General features: G+C 37.4%; 1 protein-coding gene across 1 annotated transcript in view; it reads right to left on the bottom strand.

Annotated features, from left to right (window-relative positions):
• Positions 1-8359: 8359 nt before the first annotated feature.
• LOC149841696 (uncharacterized) overlaps positions 8360-21767 on the bottom strand; it is a 29828-nt gene continuing 16420 nt past the window's right edge. Inside the window, exons 4-10 of the mRNA XM_089998653.1 lie at positions 12996-13086; positions 12586-12681; positions 11171-11239; positions 9293-9351; positions 8955-9077; positions 8794-8865; positions 8360-8713 (exon numbers count right to left, since the gene is read on the bottom strand). Coding sequence (XP_089854779.1) covers positions 8658-8713; positions 8794-8865; positions 8955-9077; positions 9293-9351; positions 11171-11239; positions 12586-12681; positions 12996-13086 — 566 coding nt within the window. The 3' untranslated portion in view covers positions 8360-8657. The remainder of the gene's footprint in view (positions 8714-8793; positions 8866-8954; positions 9078-9292; positions 9352-11170; positions 11240-12585; positions 12682-12995; positions 13087-21767) is intronic.

Genomic DNA, 21767 nt, shown 5'->3' with positions numbered 1-21767 from the left:
TACTATAGATAATAATTGAAGCATAAGATGAGGCCAGTTGGCAAAAAGCAGCACCATTTTTCTGTTTGAGATAAAGCTATAGTCAGGTGTGTTTTGCTTGAACCAATTAGACGAGAGCATTACTCAAATAAGTATTGTTTGTAGTTTGTACTCTTTGGTGGATTGTGATGAGGGTTATAAGCATGAGGATACACTATGGTATTATGGTTTCTTGATGATAATGATCTTAATAATTTATGTTGGGTTGGGGATTTAGATTGGTGGGTTTTAATTAAAATGCCAAGATGAGGGATCTTAGATTGGTGGGTTTTAGATTGGGGGACATGTAGGGCATAGTGGGAGATGAGGGGACGGCAAAGAAAGCCTAGTTGGGGGGTCATGAATTTTTACACATAATAATAGCTAGGAAGCGCGTCCATGATCCCACAACTATGACTAGTACCAAACAACAAATATCAACTCAAGTCATTGTTGAAAAAGCAGCATTGAGTCTGCCACTTCAACCACTCTGTCTCTCTCTCACTCACTTGTTTACTTCCTCTTGCTTTCTTTTTATTTTAAACCGAGTTAAAGTAATCACCATCAAATGAATTCCTTAAACCCCTTTCCGTTTTTATCTTTCCTTTTCATTAAAGTAAAACAATATTTAATCCATGGTGGTCGACGCAAAGAAATGTAGAATCAATACTCTGATGGCTCACGTACAGTGATGAGTGAGGAATATGGAGCAGTTTGTTGGTTCTTTAAAATGGACCATATCAGTTTTGGACTCTTCTGAGAGGAAGTCCAGGGAGACGAGCATCGACACCATGTTTTATGATTTGGACCAAATGTTTCATTAATTATATTGTGATCATAACTTTGGTCTAATCATATTTTAATTGGTTTGAATTAGACTGCATAAGTTTCTAAAGTATGTCACAAGGATCCTCCAATTTACTCTCGTACCAATAGATCCGACTCTCGATGTATTTTCTGATCTGATATCTGAAGTGTTTACATCCTTTCCTTTTGGTGTCGCTAATTTAGTGTGAACATAATATACATCCAAAACAATCTTTCAAATAGCAAAATTTTCTAATCGAAAAGTGTTCTTAGGTGTGGCTTGTTATTTCGTCTCCTTTCAATCTAGTGAGTTTTATGTAAGCAGACAATAGCTGCACTATTGCTTATTCTTAAGAAGGAAACACATGTATGGTTCTAACGGAGCGCGATCACCATGACATGTGATCGCTCTGAGCAGTGGATCAGCGTCCTATCGTGTCCCCTTGTATAGCATTATTGATGAACTACAAAAACAAAATGGTGCTCCTCATTCTTTTAGAAGTGTCTGTGACATGGTCTCTAACTCAACTGGAATATTGGAATCAAAATAGGTCATGCAAATGACAAAACTTCCATAAAGTGTGCATTAGGTTATGTAATAATTTTTTCTTTTAATTAGATTGCCATCCATTTGTTTTATTGGAGCAAAGGATTGTAACAAGAATTTAATCCACCATGAGCATTAAGATTGAAACCTTGTAAGCTGAAATATTTAAAAACTTGGTGAGCAGTGTATTGCTCCATTCATCAATAACTTAAGTTTTGATACAACCACCATTACATGCATAGAAAACACAACTTTCAAGCTAAAGCTTCCTGTAGTTAAGCATTGAAATGAAAGATTATACCTGGTGCCAAAATATCCAAAAGTACCAAAGACTATTTTTTCAAAGCTTATTTTTCTTGGCAAAACCCCAACAATGCATCTGATAATTGGCGCACATAAGAAGAACCCTGCAGCCTTCCTCGTTGTTGCAACGCTGCAAACTTATTGAAAAAAACTTGAGAAACCTCCTTGAGAGAAAGAGAGATAAAGGAGAGTATACCCGCAGAAAAACAAGAGGGGTGTCTCTCCCTGGTTGCAGACAAATGAAAGATATTGAGAGAGGGCGTCTCTTCCTTGCTGCAAAAAAAATGAAACAGGGGCATCTCCGTGATTGCAGAAAATGATTTAGAAAGTGTCTCTCTAGCTGCAGAAAAATGAAAGAGATTCAAAAAATGTGTCCCAAACTGCAGAAAAATGAAAGAGATTCAAAAAATGTGTCTCTCTAACTGCAGAAAAATGAAAGAGATTCAAAAAATGTGTCTCCCTAACTGCAGAAAAATGAAAGAGGGGTAAGAGAAGAGGTTGGCGACAGAAAAAAGAAAGAAAGACGGGAGAAGCCCTAACCGAGAAAAGTTTTGATATGAAAGGTGGAGGAATCTTTCCTATCAAAAAAAATCCACAAAGAGATATTTTCTCTCATTTTGAAAAGTTGGAAAAATCTTACAATTTTTTCTATCATTTTTTCCTACATCTTTCCCGCTTCCAAAAGTGCCCTTAATATTGGGCATATGAAGTCCACTTTCTTTCTGTAGCTTCTTTTGCAGGATGATGGACTTTATAGAAACACCAAATTGAGAATTGGGGTCTTTAAACAAATGGCATTATGTGGTGCTTTACCTTAGTGTTGGTGTCATGTGTGCCATTCATCATTGAGAATATAGATTACCTTCAAAACATTGGTTGGTTATGGGTGGTTGTCATGTGCTTGTCCCACCATAGACAGAAAAGACAGAACTTACTTGGCTTTCCTTCCATCTTTGTAATGTTCATCTGGTCTGACTAGAAAGGCAAATCGTATTCAACCTGTTAGTGCTTGCTTTAGCTATTTGAACATCGAGGTAGTTGAGTTAATTAAGACAAAAAGATGTGTTAGTGCACGTGATGAGTTCATACCAAAGCAAGAATGCATTGAGCCTTTTTTTCCTTGGGGAAAAAAGATTTTTTTTTTAGCAAAGAGAAATCACTACTAGGGTTTGGACATACCACTACTACAGTTTATAACTTTATCACACACACAAGAGAGAGAGAGAGAGAGAGAGAGAGAGAGAGAGAGCAATTTGATTACCCTCAAGAAAGACCCTGAGTTTACTTTAAGATTTGGTACCAACATAGAATTTGTTTTAGGATTTATTTGGGAGGTGTCATTTGGAAAGAAATTAATGGAAAATCACTTAGAAGGAATAACAGGAAAATAGGTGTAGAAGGAATTGAGGAACCCTCATGTTTGATAGCGTTTAGCTGGAGGTTTGCGAAAGTAATCTAAACCTTTCTCATAAAAGGATTTAGCAATTCTCCTGTCTATAAAATCATCCAAAACAAGAATTAAAAAGGAACTGGGATAGGTGGATTTCCTTTTTATTTTCATGATTCCACTAATCCTTTATTCTACACAACCTAACATAAAACTAGGTGTCTTTTAACTGCTTGGATTTCCTCTAGCTTCTCCAATTCCTGCTTTCCAAACAGGCCACCATATTTAAGCCTCTTACTACAATCAGAAACTAATAAAGTCCGGAGCTCTAGATTCATGTAACTTTTATTTGGCATATACTTTATGGAGTTTTTGGTGCACAAGGTTTTGATGAGCTGTGATGCTTCTACTAGGAGATCAACAACTTATCCCACTTTTGCTGAAAACGACCTAGTAAATGACATATTACAAAAAAAAAAATAGATTTTCAAAATTATATTGGCTGCAAAGAATTAAAAATAAAAGCCCAAGAAATTCTAGAGATCTTTTATTGCAATTCCAAACTCAGTGTAGCTAACAAATAATAGAACAAGCTTCTAGAAGAACAACAAACCACATATGCCCCATTACTTTAGTTTTAACATGAGCACCATGAGATTCACATGGTCACCACTTCCATCACCTCACCCCCAAAGAGGGAATTCTCCAGCCCCCGTTTGCCCTTTTCCCAATGTTTTAATAGGAAAAAGACAGTTTATTCCTCTCTTTTTCTTCAGTCAAGGGCTTTGGGTTTGACTGAGAACAGGGTTTATTAAAGACCCAAAGAATCTCATCTAGGGGCTATTTCGTACTTTGAGGAAGTCAAAGGCCAATGTTGTCGTTCTGTCGAGCGTCCTTGGACAAGGAATTCTCTTCGAGTACGTTTGTCTTTTTTCTTTTCTTTTTTTGTTTTGAAAAAATGACCGTTTGACCGACCCTCCCCCACCCCACGACCCCTCCAAGTGGTCAGTGGTTAACGCAACCGTTACAGCGTGTCAGCCTACCACCGAGCAACCCTAGGATTTAAATTTTAAAATTTTAAAAAAAAAATTATAATTAAAATAAAATCAACTCGGGTGTATGGTCCAATGACTCGGTTTGTCATGCACTCGCTAGCTGTGATTTTTCTTTAGTAGGGATAGCAGTGGACCCAGGGAAAAATGAAGCCCCACCCCACCTCACCCCGTTTGGACCAGGGATGGAGGACATGAAACGGGGATGAAAATTAAAATCCAAACCCATGTGGGGATGGAGGCAGGGATGGACATGCTTTTTGCCGCCCTGCCCCATCCCCGTCTCCAATCCTTGCCTTGCCTCATTCCACCCCATCGCCCTGATCCTTCTTTAGGGATGGCAGTGGACAGAGGGGGAACGGAGCCCCGCCCCGCCCCACCCCGTTTAGACCAGGGATAGACATAAAACAGAGATGGTGGTTAAAATTAATGCCCGTGCATGGATGGAAGGCAGGATTTTGAGACAGGGTGAAGGTAGAGAGACCTTGTCCCCCCGCCCAAGTCAACTGCCATCCCTATTCTCTAGTTGGTCAGTGCGTGGGGCTCGTAGAAACATAGTTTCAACCTACGTCACAAAGACATAAATTCTGGTTAGTTGGTAAAATAATAAAAAATATATATATATATATATTTAAACATATAAAAACCTGTTCATTAACATGTCACAAGGACACGCCATTTTGGTAGCGCGTCCCTGGTGGCACGAGTGAACACAAACAATGTTTTCATAGTATTTTAATGTTTTAAATATTACTTTAATAACAATGCGTTTTTAATATTAAAATATAAAAGACAGTTATGTACATCAAGCATACCATGGCGTGTCACATTGTGTCAACGTATCATGTCGTGTCTCTTGAACACAATAGCAGACCGGGTATCTGCCAAACCACAGGGGGGAAAGTGCCCTGACATCCCCATTATCCATTGTCCATTGATCTTATCTAACGGTTCTCCGTGCAAGTGGTGGGGCTCACCATAAAGGTGCTAATGACATTATAGTGGCCGTTGATCCTAACAATGGACGGTGGAGATGTTAGAGCATTCCTTCATCGTGATTTATCAGATCATATGATCTGTCTTTCCTAAAAGCAGGATGTCAATAGCATGTTCTTGTGACATATGTTTAGACTAGCTCGGGTGGCACTGGGGCCTTTAGGACCAGCTTACCTAGCCTAGGTCCAAATTAAGGTTGCACATGACCCAAGCCTGAGCTCACTCTAGTCTGTTAGAGCTCGGCTGTTTGCATGTAAACTGTGTTCTAACTCAACCCTAGCTTGAATTGTCTAGTTCAAACTAGGCCAAGCTGGAGCTCGAGTTGCAATACTTTGATTAAAAGTTTAATGTTATAAAACATTTTGGGTTAAAAAGAGAGGATGGGATTAAACGCGCTGTCTCTCTCAAATAACACACTTGTGCTCGGTTCGCACAACTAAGCGAACCTTGAACTCCTTTCGATCTCTAAACCAGTGACATGAACAATTAGGATACCACCTCCATTCCCTCTCTGTTTTCACCTATTCTCGACTTCTTCTTAGTCCCCCAAATGCTATTCATTTCTAAAACCCTCAATGACCATTAATTCAATTGCAGCCTTCGTGAACCAGCAAAGTTATGTTATCTTGTTTCCTTTGGTAATTTATCAAGTTTCTTCACATTGCGAGAGCACTAAGTTAGTCTTTTTTTGGGGCATTTCTTTCGAGAATTCCTCAAAAATGTGCAAGTAAGGTCTTTTTTTAGGGCATTCTTTTCGGGAATTCCCTAAAAAGGAGCCCGATCGGATACACTCCGTTGGTGAAATCCACCGGACGTAGCTTTCTTGATTGCTTCTACATCGGGCTTGGTTAAGTTTATTATTTATTTTAAAAACGAAGGTTAGAAAAAAATATCATTTTGTCTTTCGAGCAGCATCAAGGATTCCCGAAGCCTTTTTCCTCCGTGGTCAAAATGCATTTGAGGCTAAGTCGTCATCGATTCATGGCATGACGGGTCACAGAAGAGTTGGATTTGGATTCGACTCCCAGCTGTGTGGTTTGGTCCAATGGACAAATCGAAATTCTAATCACAGTGGCCATGCAGGCTCGCTTCGCGGTTGTAGGCGTCGTAGCAGTTGTAGGCTCAAGCCAAGCTTTAAATTTTTTCTCAATTTTCTAAACCATGATTTATGAATTCAAGTTAGATTTTTTCCTGAAATTTTCTTTATCCAAGTTGTTAATAAACGTCGGATTCATCATCTAAGCTTGTCTTTGGTTATTTATAAACCTAACTCTCAATCATTTCATCCACCATCTGGTCCAAAACTAAGTTTGCTGAGAATCACAAACTTGCGAATTCCAATCCATAGATTTGACAACTCAATGCTCTGCGATGGGAAACCTCCAGCTCAGCTACCATCTCGGAAGCAGGACAGTTGAAAGCTGGTGCATCAGAAGATTCAGGACACGATACGGTATGAAGGAATCCAATCAGCAGCAATGCCACAACGACCAATCACATGGCAGCATCGCATGGATCTACAGTACTTGAATGTGGGACCCACTCAAAACCAATGCCCACGTGACTTGTGAGATTGCTCGTGTTTGGATCCCAACTCAGGTAGCTTATAAGAGAGGAATCCAGGCGCTAGTTCCAAAGCAAGTGCAGTACAATCAGGGCCACATATCTTGGGTTGAGCTCTATATGAGTGGACCACAGACGATATGATAATGGACTGGCATGAGTCAATGACCATGCAGGACCTCCCACCAGTAACTTGAAGAGACCTGATTGGAGTCCAACCTGGTCTGTTGCTGTAGGACTAAAACATGATCTGTCACCCCATATACTTTTTATCTCCTAGAGTAAATGATTAACAGGAAGCAAGCTTCAGATGCTCAAGATTTGTGGGTCCTACAAATCCTGCTTCAATCTTCACCATTCATCAGGACTTCAGAAAGGGTCTGCCAGACTATATTCGGTGTGGTACTGCCTGGACCATGGGTGACCATCTGCAGTTTATGGCAGTTACTGCATGATGCACTAACAAGATTGAAACCTTTTCCTTGTTTCAGACAGGTGGTCCAACAGGGTCTGCTTCCCATCGCCAATTTGCCTCAACCTCCTCAATTAAGACAGACGTTTTACTATTGAGAGAGAGAGGCCGTTAAGAGGAGATGATCATTCTTTCAGGTTTCATCTTGCTGATTCAACTTGTATCATTTTTTCCACAGTTCATACAAATCTCTGTTTGCATCCATGGGTTCAGCTCACTGTTTTTCACTTGTGGGACCTTCTCCACGGGCATCATTCCACAACGGACCCCCAGCTTGGATCTATCACATGTTTTCAAGGGTGAAGGTCTCGTCACTTGTGAGCCACAAACTTTAAAACAATCGTACAATTGATCACCACATGTACTACAGGAATATGTACATGGGCCAAAGATTTATGGCATTGGACCAGATTCCTTCTGATAAGACTCTCTCTCTCAGTTTTTCTACGTAAAAATATATTTTGTTGAGGTTTGAAAATTTGGTACATTGCAGAACATTGATTTTTCAACCCTCATAAAATCTGACATCAGAAAAACATGAACCGAAGGTCAGTTTCTACTAAATATGGAGATCACATCCCAAGGGTCAGATATATAAAAGAACAGAAATAAAAATATTACATTTTCTCAGTAAGGGATTTCTTACCCACGAAGGCAGCAAACATCTCCCCTCCACCCCACACCCCCCATCACCCTCGCACACACATAGAGAGAGGGAAAGAGGACCGTCCAACCAAACGAAGGTACAAACCATCCAAACAAATTTCGAAAACCAATTTTAAAGGTGTTATTTGGCAAATAGCAAATATGGTTGTATGAATGCGATCACCATGATAAAAAAAAAACTAAGAACCAGCTCTTGTAGCAATTTTTTTTTGATGTGTAGAAAAGAATTTATAATATGCTAAAAAACAACAGTTTGAATTTTTTGAAGCTTTCAAGATCATAAAAATCCATTCTATGCATCAAAAGAGGTCACAATAAAAGTCAATTCTTAGGTTTTTGATCATTGAAATTACGTGTGATCAGCAAGCGAAAATTGTATTGGCTCAATCTTGACCACATGGTTTGCTTGCAAAGGATCACACCTTGAACCATATTTCTTTGACATAAAATATAATTTTTTGATTGCTGCATTTGATCAACAAATTACTGGCGAGTGATGATCAATGGCCAAAGTGACGCTATTTTCTGAACCTTTTGTCAACTATTCATTTTTGCTTTCAAAGAATTGATTAAGCAGAATAAAATACTTGATCTACATGATGTGTTCAGCGACCTACTCAGATCTCCACTCTGTTTTTTTATTTCAAGAAACCGTATTCCAAAATTTTCCACGTGACTTTTACACAGCTGTTATACAGAAAACATCCTGGCTTCCCCACCTCTGAAGATAAACAGATGTCCAGATACCACAGGGGTCACCGTCAACTGTTAATTTCTTGAACAAGTTCAGCAGGATCATGTTCACCTTTCAAGAATGCATAGCTGCTTCTGTTCCCTGCTCCCGTACTAACTGAAGTAGAAACTCAAAATGTATCTAGTTGGGTTGAAACCACTGAGTATCACTGTGATGGAAGAAATGGAAAATCTAAATCAGCAAAAAATCACGATATGTTCAGGATAAGGAAGCCAAGGTTCAACTTACTCAGAGGAGAAAGAATGATGACAACACCGATTGGATACAAGAAGAAAGTAGTCTTGTCCAGGAACGGCAGTACTGCATTCAAACAAGACCATAGGACACTTCTAAGTTGTCATGGAATGCAAAAAAAATCTAAAGAAAATTTTCAAGGATGTCAGCTTTACCATCATAGCCTTGGAAATTGAGATAGTGATAGTAGGAGAAAGCCACCATAAAAAGCAAATTGGAGAGCAGCACAGGAATAAAACCATGTGCAACTAAGAGAGGTGACACAAAATATTGAATCACTGCATGTTGAGAAAACCATGTTAAGCTTCTTACAAAAAGAGAAGACCATGTTAACAAACTAAGCAAAACAACAGTGAAGTCCAACTAACAAAGGACAATTTAGTTATATCGGGTGATGCCTCAGGTATGCATGCCTAATAAGCATGAACACCAGAACAATGAATGAAATTACTGTAGAAAAAGCTGCCGCAATGAAGTTGGCCATGGAGTTTACCATAGAGCAAAATGAACATTGGGAAGAACGAGTTGCAGTGGACATCAAATGCATAGAGCCTTCACGAAGAAAGAAAACAAAGTCAGCATAGATGAATGAAACAAATGAAAAAGGAGAAATGGTAAAAAGAGTATAACTGATCAAATTAATCAGTCCGCCTCCAAATTGAAGCAATATAACAGTGAAAACCTAATAAACTAACAAGAACAAATTAAATAGTTGCTGCAAGTATCTACTCTGAACAAAATGTGAATGAGATACAGCATCCCTCTACTCATTTTTTAAAGATTCCATAGCAAAAAGATAAGGTGAATGATGACTTCCATTCAACACTTTTTGAAGACAATGCTTGTATTATAAAATATAAATGGATCTCAAAGGTGAAACATTTTGAACCACAGTTAGTAGTATATGACATGAGAAACTAAAACTCCTCCAGTCCATATTGTGAGAAGCAGAAAAGGGTGGATTATCCTCTGTTCGTGCTCAATTTGTAGCAGCAGCCAGAGGGTCGTTCTTATAATCTATTTAAAAGCCATGCAATATATATATATATATATATATATATATATATATATATATATATAACAAAATCTTATCAGCATATGCTGTTCTAGGAGGCCGAGTTTTAGTCTGGCAAAAGAAAGAGGTTCCAAACAAAGCAAAAACTAGACTGCCACCCGTTTCTTCCTTTTGATGGCAACATGAGGGAATCCATCAAACTTTCAATTGGATGAAGACACAAACAACTTCAAACACGAAGTTTGTTTCTAAAGTATTTTGTATCGTGTTTCTAGCATTTAGCATTAGGCATATGCACTCAGGAAATTTGTTACGTGGATGAGCTGCTGATTTCTGATCAATATTCACCACATCAAGTATGGCAAACTCGGCCTAATTAAAGCTTGTGAGAAGAGAACTGGACAAACAATAGATGCTAATGACTAAAAGATCATCTTTTTCCTACTTGATAGGAAGATTCTATCGCTTGTTAACATCTTGTTCTTGGAATGCTGAGTCAGTTTTTTGCCTATAAAAATACCATGGAATGTCATTGTCTTATGGGCAGAAATTTAAAATAAGATCCATAAAAGGTTCCAATCTTAGACAAGAATGCACCAATCTTTGGCAGCAAGTATAACCTTGATCAACATTATTTTCTAGTTAATTGATAAAAGATACATTCTTTTCTTGAACGCCTAAATCCCTCATGAAATCTATCATTGATATTCAACCTTGATTCAGCCCCTAACCCTCTTAATATCAATCCAACAGCCTATCTCCCTTCAGATTAGGTTATCGCCTATGAGTTAAAATACAGCAGTTCTAAGCACCTTCAAAGATGTGATCATTATGCACTGTCCAAATGTCCCACCAACTAATGGTAACTAATAACCTATGTCACATGGATACAGCTGCAGATACGGGTGGATAAGGCCAATTTTATGAAGTTTTCAATATGACTAGTATATAAGGGGACATGATACTGCATGACATAGCTAATAACAAATACTGCCATTATCAGAGGAAAAACACCTATGTTTTATCCTTATTGATCTGCCAACATGAAATCTTCAAGCCAAGCCATGCTAAATATAGCTTATGCCAAAAGCACATTGGCAAACAAAAGTTACGGATTCTAAACTTTCCATACAATAACTGCAAAAATGTTTCATAGGATATTCCACAAGATAACAGGTCTTGATCAGCAGGTTGTTTGAGAACATGATTGAAAACTAAAGGCATCATTCTCTTGCTGTATGCAACTGATATTTCACAGGGTTTGAGATTAACTAAATTATGCCTTGATCATTTTGACTACCAACCACCATAAATAAGCAGCACCAGCCAAGAATAAAGAAGGCAAGATGTTCTAACCATTCAACCCTTTGTTCTACAACATGGCTATTTAGAGTCTCTTCACGAAGATAAGTATTTGCCAGAAACCTGCACAAAATCAATAAAAATAAGCAAATGAGCAGTTGAGCACTATTTTCTGTTTAGCAAATCAAACGGGGAATGCTATATGAATATCAATGATTGCAGTTGATCTTTATGCATTAAATTGTTAGCACTGGATGAAAATGTCCAATGTATGACAGAAAATTTATTAACTTGGCTGACGTAAGGAGACAACTTATTCCACTCTAAACTAGAAAAGCAAACAACAAGAAAATCACAGAACATGAACACTCACATGTAGATAATGACCTAGTGCTCCAAGCTTTCAAAAAAGCCAACTAGCAACGTGGCTTGAATTTGGTTTCCCTTGCTCTAGAGGCAAATATATATGACAGACGTGATATGGGTATGATGGAAGTAGAAAGCTATTACAGGAAGTGGCCTCAAATTTCCATTGAATGGTGGGGAAAAGTCCCCCAAAATTTGGCAACAATATACTTCCCAATTCAATGACAGCTTAGATATGGATTATGGACCAACAACACATCATGCCTGTAGCTGTACATCCTCCCCTCATAAGTTACCGCAGAAGAGCTCCTTCAATGACCAACATTTCTACAGCAGAAAGAAAGAGGTTTGACACTGTAACCTTTAATTAGAATGTTGACATCATGCCAACTGAAACCACAGGAGCCTTTCATGCTTTGGGAAAAAACAGGCTCGAGACCAGTCTGGCTTGCTAAGCTATCAGGCCACGTCTAGGCTTGGTTCAGTCAAGATTAGGTCGAGCCTCTTGGAAATCATGCTGGGCTGAAGCCCAGCCTATTAAGAAAAGGAAAGAACAAAGATTGCATGATGGATCAAGTCATTATATACCAGACAAGCCTAAACCAGGATCTAATCAGGATCAAGGTCCAATTTTAGACCCAACCCAGCCCATCCTTCAACTCAAAGCCTGTCATATAACCCAGCATAATGTCCAATCGTCCAATTGTCCACTTGTGTCCTTCATGCATGATGTTTCCTAGAAAAACTTCAGGAGCACCAATTGCACTGTGAGAATTTCGTGGCAGATGGCCTTGATAGAACTTCACCCCTTCGTGAATTTTGTGACTGCCACATCTTTTAAATATGTGCCAAGGTTTAGCTATGTGCTTATATCAGCAAAGACAGCAAAAAGTTCATAGCACAGACATGTTCAATCAGACAAACAAGATCTCCACAAAGAACTTATAAAATATGCAAGCCAGTTTTCTCCAACCATACTCTCTTTCCACCATAAAGCAGAAACAAATAAAGAAGACCCAGGGCACCCAACTGTAAATATGATTTCCTTTTAGAGATTGTTACAAATTGCTAAACTTGCACCATGAGTGTTTCTTTAAACTTACCAACAAAATGTAGCCAAAACCACCCCGGTTAATAAGAAATGAAACATCAGCACTGAGAAAATTGTGAAAACAGCATGCGCCACAGTACTATCATACCTGAAATCAACAAGGAACCATGTTAAATTAATATCATGTATTCCAAATCAGAAAAACGGGTTCATCAATTAAAAGCTCTCAAACTGAGCATGTTTCAATGCAGATATGAACTTGAATTGTTTGATTGAAGTACTAATGTTCGCAAAAGCAAGCAAAATGTTCATGATTTCACTTTCAGATGGAAATAAAAAACTAAGATGGAAAAATCCAGATTTACAATAAGAAATCAGCAGAATAAGATACAGAAGTAGCAAAATCAATTTTTTTAAGGTACCAAAAAGCATTACTTTTTTAGATTAGCACCAAATACTTACGCAGCACAGTATGCTGAAGTTGCAACTATCAAGAGGAGACTGCAGATTACAACAAATGCTGGATCATCACGCGCCCATTGATTCTTTGTCTCTGAAACAAAAGACGGCAACCCAACCCCATAGCTCAAAGTCATCACAAGCATTTAGTTTGAACTGCTAGTGCTAACAACATAATAGAAAGAAGCATTTTTGAGATAGACCAAATATTAAACTGAAAGATATAGATAATGACAACAGACTAAGCATGGGTTAAGACTCAGCATGACATGCTAATCATTGGCATTTGAGCAGAGAAAATTTTTGACTAATTCTAAGAAATGCAAATAACAATTTCTTTAGCAAAAGTTGGGAAAGCCACTGTTTCCATTAATAATTTATTTTTTTAAGTAAAGTTGGAGGAGGGAACACCTTTCTCCATTAATATAAGGAAAAAGATATAGCCTTAGATTTTTCAGCAAAAAATATCAAAGTTATGATGAGGAAAGTATTTTTTCCCTTGAAGGAGAAAATTTACTTGTATTATGTCCCCCCTTTATGTTAAATAAGCAAAAGGGAGATAGTTTAATTTTCTACCAATCTAAGGGTCTTCTCATTTCATATTCATTTGAAAAATAAATGAGACATGTCATATCCTTTGCTAGAAAAACAGTTGGTAGAGCATAAAAGATAGGAATTACCAGATCTTTCAAATCAAATAGAAGAAGGGGGAGGCCTCTTTGATTTCCAATCAAAAAATAGATTTTCTGGGATCATACCAAAAGGGCGCTTCCCTCTATTTGATTTATTGCAGGAGATAAGATATGTTAAAATGTAAACTTGTAAACATATATATATATATATATTATTATTATTATTATATTATTATATTATTATATATATAAATAATATTTTTTCTTTTTCTGTATTTTTTCTTTTTCTGTTTTTTGTATTTTGTCATCTAGTTCAATTTGAACTAGAATGACATAACTAGTCAAGTCTTAGTTAAGACTTGACTAGCAATAGAGTCGTTGGACTCTAGTCTAACGGCTCTATTTAGAGCCCTTGGACTGAGTCCAACGACTCTATTGAGTCCCTCATTCTCTCCCTCTCTCATACTGTGTATATATAGGGGTACAACCCCTCTTGTAATGTATGAAAAATGCTTCTTAAGCATTGCTTTCTCCTTGTTCAATAAAAGAATATTTTTATTCCTTTTTGTTTCCTTTTATACCCTTCTTTAAGGGTTATGCTTAAATGTCTTGTTAAGACATCATTTCGAATCTCAATTCGTGTTTGGAAGATCATCATCTCATTTCATGGTATCAGAGCCGCGGAAGCATTAGACCCTTGAACAAAAGCTGCCTCGGTTTCCGTGCCTGTTTGCAAAAGTGTTCACTTGAAGAGAAGTGTTTTATCACTTCGTTGGGAAAGATTCCACATCTTGTTGTATTATATCTCTTTCTTTTTCTCACTTCTCTTCTTGTTTCTCTTCTATCACTATTCTTTCTATCTCCTTGTAATCGATGGATGACAATGATAAAGTCATCATCATGCCTATGAAATTGAGCGATACAAACTATGTAACATGAGCTTCAATCATAAAGCACCATATATGGAGAAAAGGCCTATGGGGGATTCTAGATGGTTCCGATTTCGAACCTAAGCTATCTCTTACTAAAAAGGAGGGAGATAAAGAGGTTCCTCTATCGGAAGAAGAGAAAATAAAGGCTCTAGCCTCTTACGAAAAAAAATGAAAAGAGTGAAGAATATCGCATGCGAAGATAATGTCATGGCTTATCAATAACATTGATATTAAAAAATGCTCAAGTCTTGCCAAGTTTGATCATGCCGATAAGGCATGGGAATACCTTAAAAATATGTATTCCCTTAAAGATATTGCACATGTGTGCAATCTCCAAGAAAAAGTTCGAATGATGACCCAAGGAGACAAAACAATTCGTGAATATTACAATGGTTTGTCCGAACTTTGGAAAGAACTTTCCCTTTTAGAACCAAAGTGGCATTGTGCCGAAGACATCGAGTTTCGTCAGAAATAACTCGATGTTGAACATTTTTACCAGTTTATAACTGCATTGAGGCCGGAATTTGAAACCACTAAATCGGCCCTCCTTTACCGGAAAAAATTTCCTTCTATTGTTGAAACTATTGAATAATTAACAATGGAAGAAAATCATCTCCGGAAAGGTTCTTCTAAAACTGAAGATGATTCTGTTTTAGCTGTGTCTAGACTAGGGAATCATGTTCGATCTTATAGACCTCCTCACTTTAATCGTCAAAATGGTGACTATGACAAGAAGAAAGTTATTTGTCATCATTGTCATGAACCGGGACATTACAGGCCATAATGTCCTAAACTTAAGGAGCTGAGAGAGAAAAGAGCTGCAATTGCTGGATCGGAGCCCAAAGATCAAGATGCACCAGTTTCCATGGCCCAACTAATGAAGATTCTTCAGCCTCTCATCAAAAGTGTCTCTTCTTCATCTAAAGTTTCAACCGGCACAGCAGACTCATCCTTTTTCGATCTAGGTAAAATGTTTTGGCTCATTGACTCTAGTGCATCTTTTCATATGACCCCAAATAATCAAAGTCTATCTGAATGTGTTAAAAACAAAACAAGTATGTCAAAGGTCTTTACAACCAATGGGACTTCTCTTGAAATAGAAGGAATAGAAAATTTTGAAAAAAATTATAAAACAAAGAAATTTTCTATTCCAGAAATTAGATATGTTCCCAAATTGAATTTAAATCTTTTATCTATATCTCAAATTTTTTACTATGGGTGTAATATTTCCTTTTTTTCTCATGGTTGTTGGGTACAGGATCGCCAGTCAGGCAAGCTGATTGGGGAAGGACATAGAGAAGGAGGACTCTATTACATGGATTTTTTGGAAATGCCGAAGAATGTTTTTTGCTATAATATTCAGAAAATTGAGTTGGAACTGTGGCATAAGAGACTTGGTCACCCACATATAGCCAAAATCCAACTTTTTCCAAATCTAGGAAAATTTTGTAACTCCGAATCATTTGACTGTAAAGATTGTATTCTTGGCAAAATGAAAAGATTACCATTTCAGAACAGAACTTTTTTCTCTTCAAGACCACTTGAATTAATACACTCGGATGTTTGGGGTCCTGCACCACTAATTTCTAAAGGAGGATTTGCTTACTATGTTATTTTTGTCGATGATTTATCTTGACATACGTGGATTTACTTTCTTAAACATAAGTCTGAAGTATTTTTATACTTTCAAACATTTCATAATATGGTTAAAAACAAGTTTCAAAATAATATTTACCATTTTTCGCACAGATTAAGGGGGAGAGTTTTTATCCACAAATTTTAAAAATTATCTTAAGTCACATAGCATCCCACATCAAAGATCTTGTCCTTATATACCTCAACAAAATGGGTTGGCAGGACGTAAACATCGCCATATTATGGAAACCACTAGGACTTTATTAATAGCAAATCAAGTCCCGAAAGACTTTTGGCCAGAAGTTGCCTTAACTGCTACCTATTTGATTAATAGGATGTCATCCTCTTCTTTACAAAATATCACTCCCATTGAAAAACTTATGAACGTTTCTCCAGACTACTCTAGACTGAGAATATTTGGGTGCAAATGTTTCATATTTACCGACAAAAATGATAAATTTTTCCCTTGTGCAATTCCCTATGCCTTTCTAGGATATGCTGAAAATCAGAAAGGTTATAGGTGTTTTGACTTCAAAAATAATAGATTATATGTGTCTAGAAATGTTTCCTTTCTCGAAAAGGAGAGCTTCTTTGATTTTGAAAAACCAAAGAAAGACATTGAGTACTCTTTTTTGTTAGATCTGACATTAAAATCTGATGAATATGATCTTAACTATAACTTTGATAATAATCAAGAAATTATTGATCTTGATCATAATGTTGACGATAAAGAAGTTTATAGAGACACTAGTATCCAATATTCTAAGCGACAAGGATCTAATCCTCCATATGCACTTGAAAAATATTCTAACATTCCAAACAACTAGACGATCATCCCGAGTCTCGAGGCCTCCAGGCAAGTTTGTGTCATACGAGTCCTTCTTACCTACATATAGGACAGTCATTGCATTAATCCACTCATATGAAGAACCATCTACATATCTCCAAGCAAAAAATGATGTCAAATGGATAGAAGCCTTGAAAGCTAAATTAGATGCACTAAAAAAGGCTTCTACATGGACTATTCAAGATCTTTCTCCAGGAAAGAAAACAATAGGATGTCGATGGGTTTATAAAATTAAAACCAAGAGTGATGGCACTCTTGAAAGACATAAATCCCGATTAGTAGCCAAAGGTTATGCCCAAGAATATGACATTGATTATGAAGAAACCTTTGTTCATGTGGCTCGTATGATAACTATCAGAACCTTAATTTCCTTTGCCTCTATCAAGAAATGGTCAATTTTTCAAATGGATGTCAAAAATGCCTTTTTAAATGGAAAGCTAGTTGAAGAAGTATACATGGAACCCCCTCCTGGTCTAAGTATTCCTAAGGGTAAAGCCCTTCGCTTAGAAAAAACCCTTTATGGACTTAAACAAGCACCAAAAGCTTGGTATGATAGGTTTAGTCGTGTTATGATTGATATTGGTTTTCAATTCTGTTTAACTGATACTGCTTTGTTTGTTAAGAATTCTGATACATGAATCATTGTGTTTCTTCTTTATGTGGATGATATGATTATCACTGGAAGCGATAAATAAGGAGTTGAAACGATCAAAACACTTCTTAAATCTTATTTTGAAATGACTGAAAGATCAACTATGGAAGCTATACATCTTCTTAGACAACTTATTGAAAGATATAGAGAGAGGAACAAAGATTTGCATATGGTTTTTATTGATTTAGAGAAGGCATACGATAGAGTACCTAGGGACGTTCTTTGGTGGACAATGATGAAGAAAGGTGTTTCTCTCAAGTACATTAGTATAATTAAAGATATGTATGAAGGAGTAGTAACCAATGTCCGCACTTGTGGAGGGGTGACAACCAATTTTCCGATAACGGTTGGGTTACATCAAGGATCTGCTTTAAGCCCTTTTCTATTTGCGATAGTGATGGATGAGCTTACGAGATCAATTCAAGAAAATGTACCGTGGTGTATGTTGTTTGCTGATGATATTGTTTTGATTGATGAGTCTAGAGCTGGGGTTAATGCTAAGTTAGAATTACGGAGACAGACATTGGAAGATAGAGGTTTTAAGTTGAGTAAGAGTAAGACTGAATATATGGAATGTCAGTTTAGTAAGCAACGAAGTAGTGATGGGAGTGTAGTGAAGCTTGGTGAGCAAGAAATACCGGTGAATGATTATTTCAAATATTTGGGATCCATCATTCAAAAGTATGGAGAAATTGATGGAGATGTAAATCATAGGATAAAGGTTGGGTGGATGAAATGGAAAAGTGCAACTGGAGTGTTGTGCGATCGTAGAATGCCATTGCGGTTGAAGGGAAAGTTTTATAGGACGACTATTAGGCCCGCTTTACTATATGGTACGGAATGTTGGGCTGCCAAGAGACATCATATTCAAAAAATGAGTGTAGCTGAGATGCGGATGCTTAGATGGATGTGTGGAAATACAATAAAAGATAAGATTCGGAACGAGGAGATACGTAAAAAGGTAGGTGTTGCACCCATTGAAAATAAGATGCGAGAGAATCGTTTACGGTGGTTTGGACATATTCGGCGAAGGCCTAATGATGCTCCAGTTAGAAGGTTGGAGAAATGGGAAAATATATTAGTTAAAAGAGGTTGGGGTAGGCCTAGGAAGACTTGGATGGAGATGATAGGAAAGGATATGAATGCTTTGAACCTCACCGAGGACATGGCATTGGATAGAAATGATTGGAGGAAAAGGATTCATGTGGAAGACCCAAAATGAATTTCTTTTTTGGTTCATATCGCTGACCCCAATTGTTTTGGGATGAAGGCGTAGTTGTTGTTGTTGTTTGTTTGTTGTAGGCTTATTGAGATATTTTTTAGGCATTGAAGTTGTTTATTCTCCTAGAGGATATTTATTATCTCAGACTAAATTTGCTTTTGACATTGTTTTCAGGTCTGGTATTACTGATGATAAGAAAGTAGACACTCCAGAAGTTGTTAATGCTAAAATGAAGATTGATGATGGAAAACTTCTTGTTGATCCTACTCCTTAGTCCTTACAGACAACTTGTCGGGGCACTTTCCTATCTATCTATTACCAAACCAGATATAGCACATGTTGTTCACACAACAAGCCAGTTTCAACATGCTCCTACTTCTGTTCATATGGGAGCAGTCATGCGTATTATCAAATGCATTCAGTCCTCTCTTTCACGATGACTTTTCTTGTCTTCTTCCTCCTCTCTTGATTTACTTGCATATACGGATGCCGATTGGAGAGGTGATCCCAATAACAGACACTCAATCACTGGTTTTTGTGTCTTTTTAGGTGAATCATTAATCTCATGGAGGTGCAAAAAGCAGCATAAGGTATCTCTATCATCCATCGAAGCTGAATACAGAGTCATGGCAACCACGACCATAGAAGTAGTTTGGCTTCGACGACTGCTTGCTGACATGGGAGCTGAAGCAACAAAAGTTTCATAGATGTGTTGTGACAACAAAAGTGTGATCTACATTTCAAGTAACAGAACATTCCACGAACGCACCAAACACATCGAAATGGATTATCTACATGGGACAATTGATCTGTCATATGTTACTTCAGAATATCAGTTAGCAAACTTCTTTACAAAGCTTCTCGCTGCTCCCTGATTTCACTTTCTCTTAGACAAACTTTTGCTCATTGTACTGTAAGTTTGAGAGGAGAGTGTTAAAATGTAAACTTATATATATATATATATATATTCTATATTTTTTTATTTTTCTGATTTTTGTATTTTATCATCTAGTTCAATTTGAACTAGAATGACATAACTAGTCAAGTCTTAGTTAAGACTTGACTAGCAATAGAGTCATTGGACTCTAGTCTAACGGCTCTATTTAGAGCCCTTGGACTGAATCCAACAACTCTATTGAGTCCCTCATTCTCTCCCTCTCTCATACTGTGTATATATAGGGGTACAACCCCTCTTGTAATGTATGAAAATGCTTCTTAAGCATTGCTTTCTCCTTGTTCAATAAAAGAATATTTTTAATCCTTTTTGTTTCCTTTTATACCCTTCTTAAGGGTTATGCTTAAATGTCTTGTTAAGACATCATTTCGAATCTCAACTCGTGTTTGGAAGATCATCATCTCATTTCAAGATAGACTTAGTGAACTATCCTCTAAGTTTTAGAGATCAGCCAAAAACAAGAAAGATTTGATAGAAAAAACACTAATTGTATTTTCTTCTTGTAGATGGTTGGGAGCACAGATCAAGGTACTAAGGTAGAGACTAAAAACTGGAAAGCTTTCTTCTTTTAGAATACTGAAAGAAAGAAGGTGACAAAGTGTAATGAAAAGAACAAGAGAGGAGCAAGACACAGAAGATTATGAGTGCAGTTGAAAAAACCTGTTCCCACATGAAAAGATACATATAATTAGTGTAAAAGCAGAGCCAGTTGATATCAGCACCAATCTTGATTCATGTTAAATGAACTTTTTGAGTACTAGAAAGTGTTTTATTCTCCCTTCAATGATCTAATTTATGATTTCGAATCTCCCACCAAGTGGTGAATAACCATTTCCAAATAGGGTACACTTCTCTCCTTTTGTCCAGATCCACCTCCCAAAGATGAATTCCGTATAAGTATGCACCTTTGAAGGTATACCTTCTTCTTGAGGCCAAGCCAAAGAAAAGATTATATAAAAGAAAGGACAACAGGCAAGGACATAAATTATCATTGAAATGACTTGCAATGTGAAGCCCTCTGGCTTGACGTGTGTTGGCTATAAGATAGCTGAGACTGAAAATGAGCCACGGAAACAAGGCAGCTAGATGGAAGGGCCCTCTTCCTCATAAGTGAATTTGGGCGCAAAATCAAAGACTATGAGGGAAAGGTAACAAGATTTGCCAAAGAAGCTTTGATTCTTGGGACTAGCTCAAGTAATATGGTTCTCTTTGTGAAGCTTAATGTGGTCCTTCCAATGAGGTTCTACAATTCCTCCCAAGCTTCAATCTCCTCTTTTTAAGCCTTCGATTGGAGTGTCCAACTCCCCGCATTAGGATGATAGTCTTCAACTTTAGCATTAATTTTGTGACCACAAGAGGCTATGTGTGGGAAGAAATCTTCAATAGGTGAATCAAGGAGCCAAGGGTCCTTTAAAAAAATTGCACAACCATTACCCACCAAGTGGATTGCTATCTCTAACAAGCCTTTGAGTATGAAAACCTGCCTTTTCGACATGCTTGATGTTGAAGATCTTGTGGTGAAGGGTACCGAGGCCAAAGCATGACATTGACCTTGTATTTGGCTTTAACCAAAGCAATTCAAACTTTGTCTGTTCCTAGCGCATTACTCTACAACTCTTGATAATCATAGCATGACTGAAATACTTAATTCTTCTAATGCCAATAACCCCTTTGGAGGTGGGGAAGACAGTTCACATCCCAAGATACTTGAACAAATTAGAAGTCAATTTACAATAAAAAATGTTTGCAAAGAAGTTGGCCTCTAATTCCTCAAGAATGATGGTGATGATTGAGTGTTTATCTCCATTGATGGAGGTGGGGAAGACAGTTCACATCCCAAGATACTTGAAAAAATTAGAAGTCAATTTACAATAAAAGATGTTTGCAAAGAAGTTGGCCT

This window comes from Nuphar pumila, chromosome 3 (genome assembly GCF_984573655.1).
Source record: "Nuphar pumila chromosome 3, dmNupPumi1.hap1.1, whole genome shotgun sequence".
Taxonomy (NCBI): domain Eukaryota; kingdom Viridiplantae; phylum Streptophyta; class Magnoliopsida; order Nymphaeales; family Nymphaeaceae; genus Nuphar; species Nuphar pumila.
Note: the sequence above shows the minus strand (reverse complement) of the source record. Positions and strands in the feature narration are given on the sequence as shown.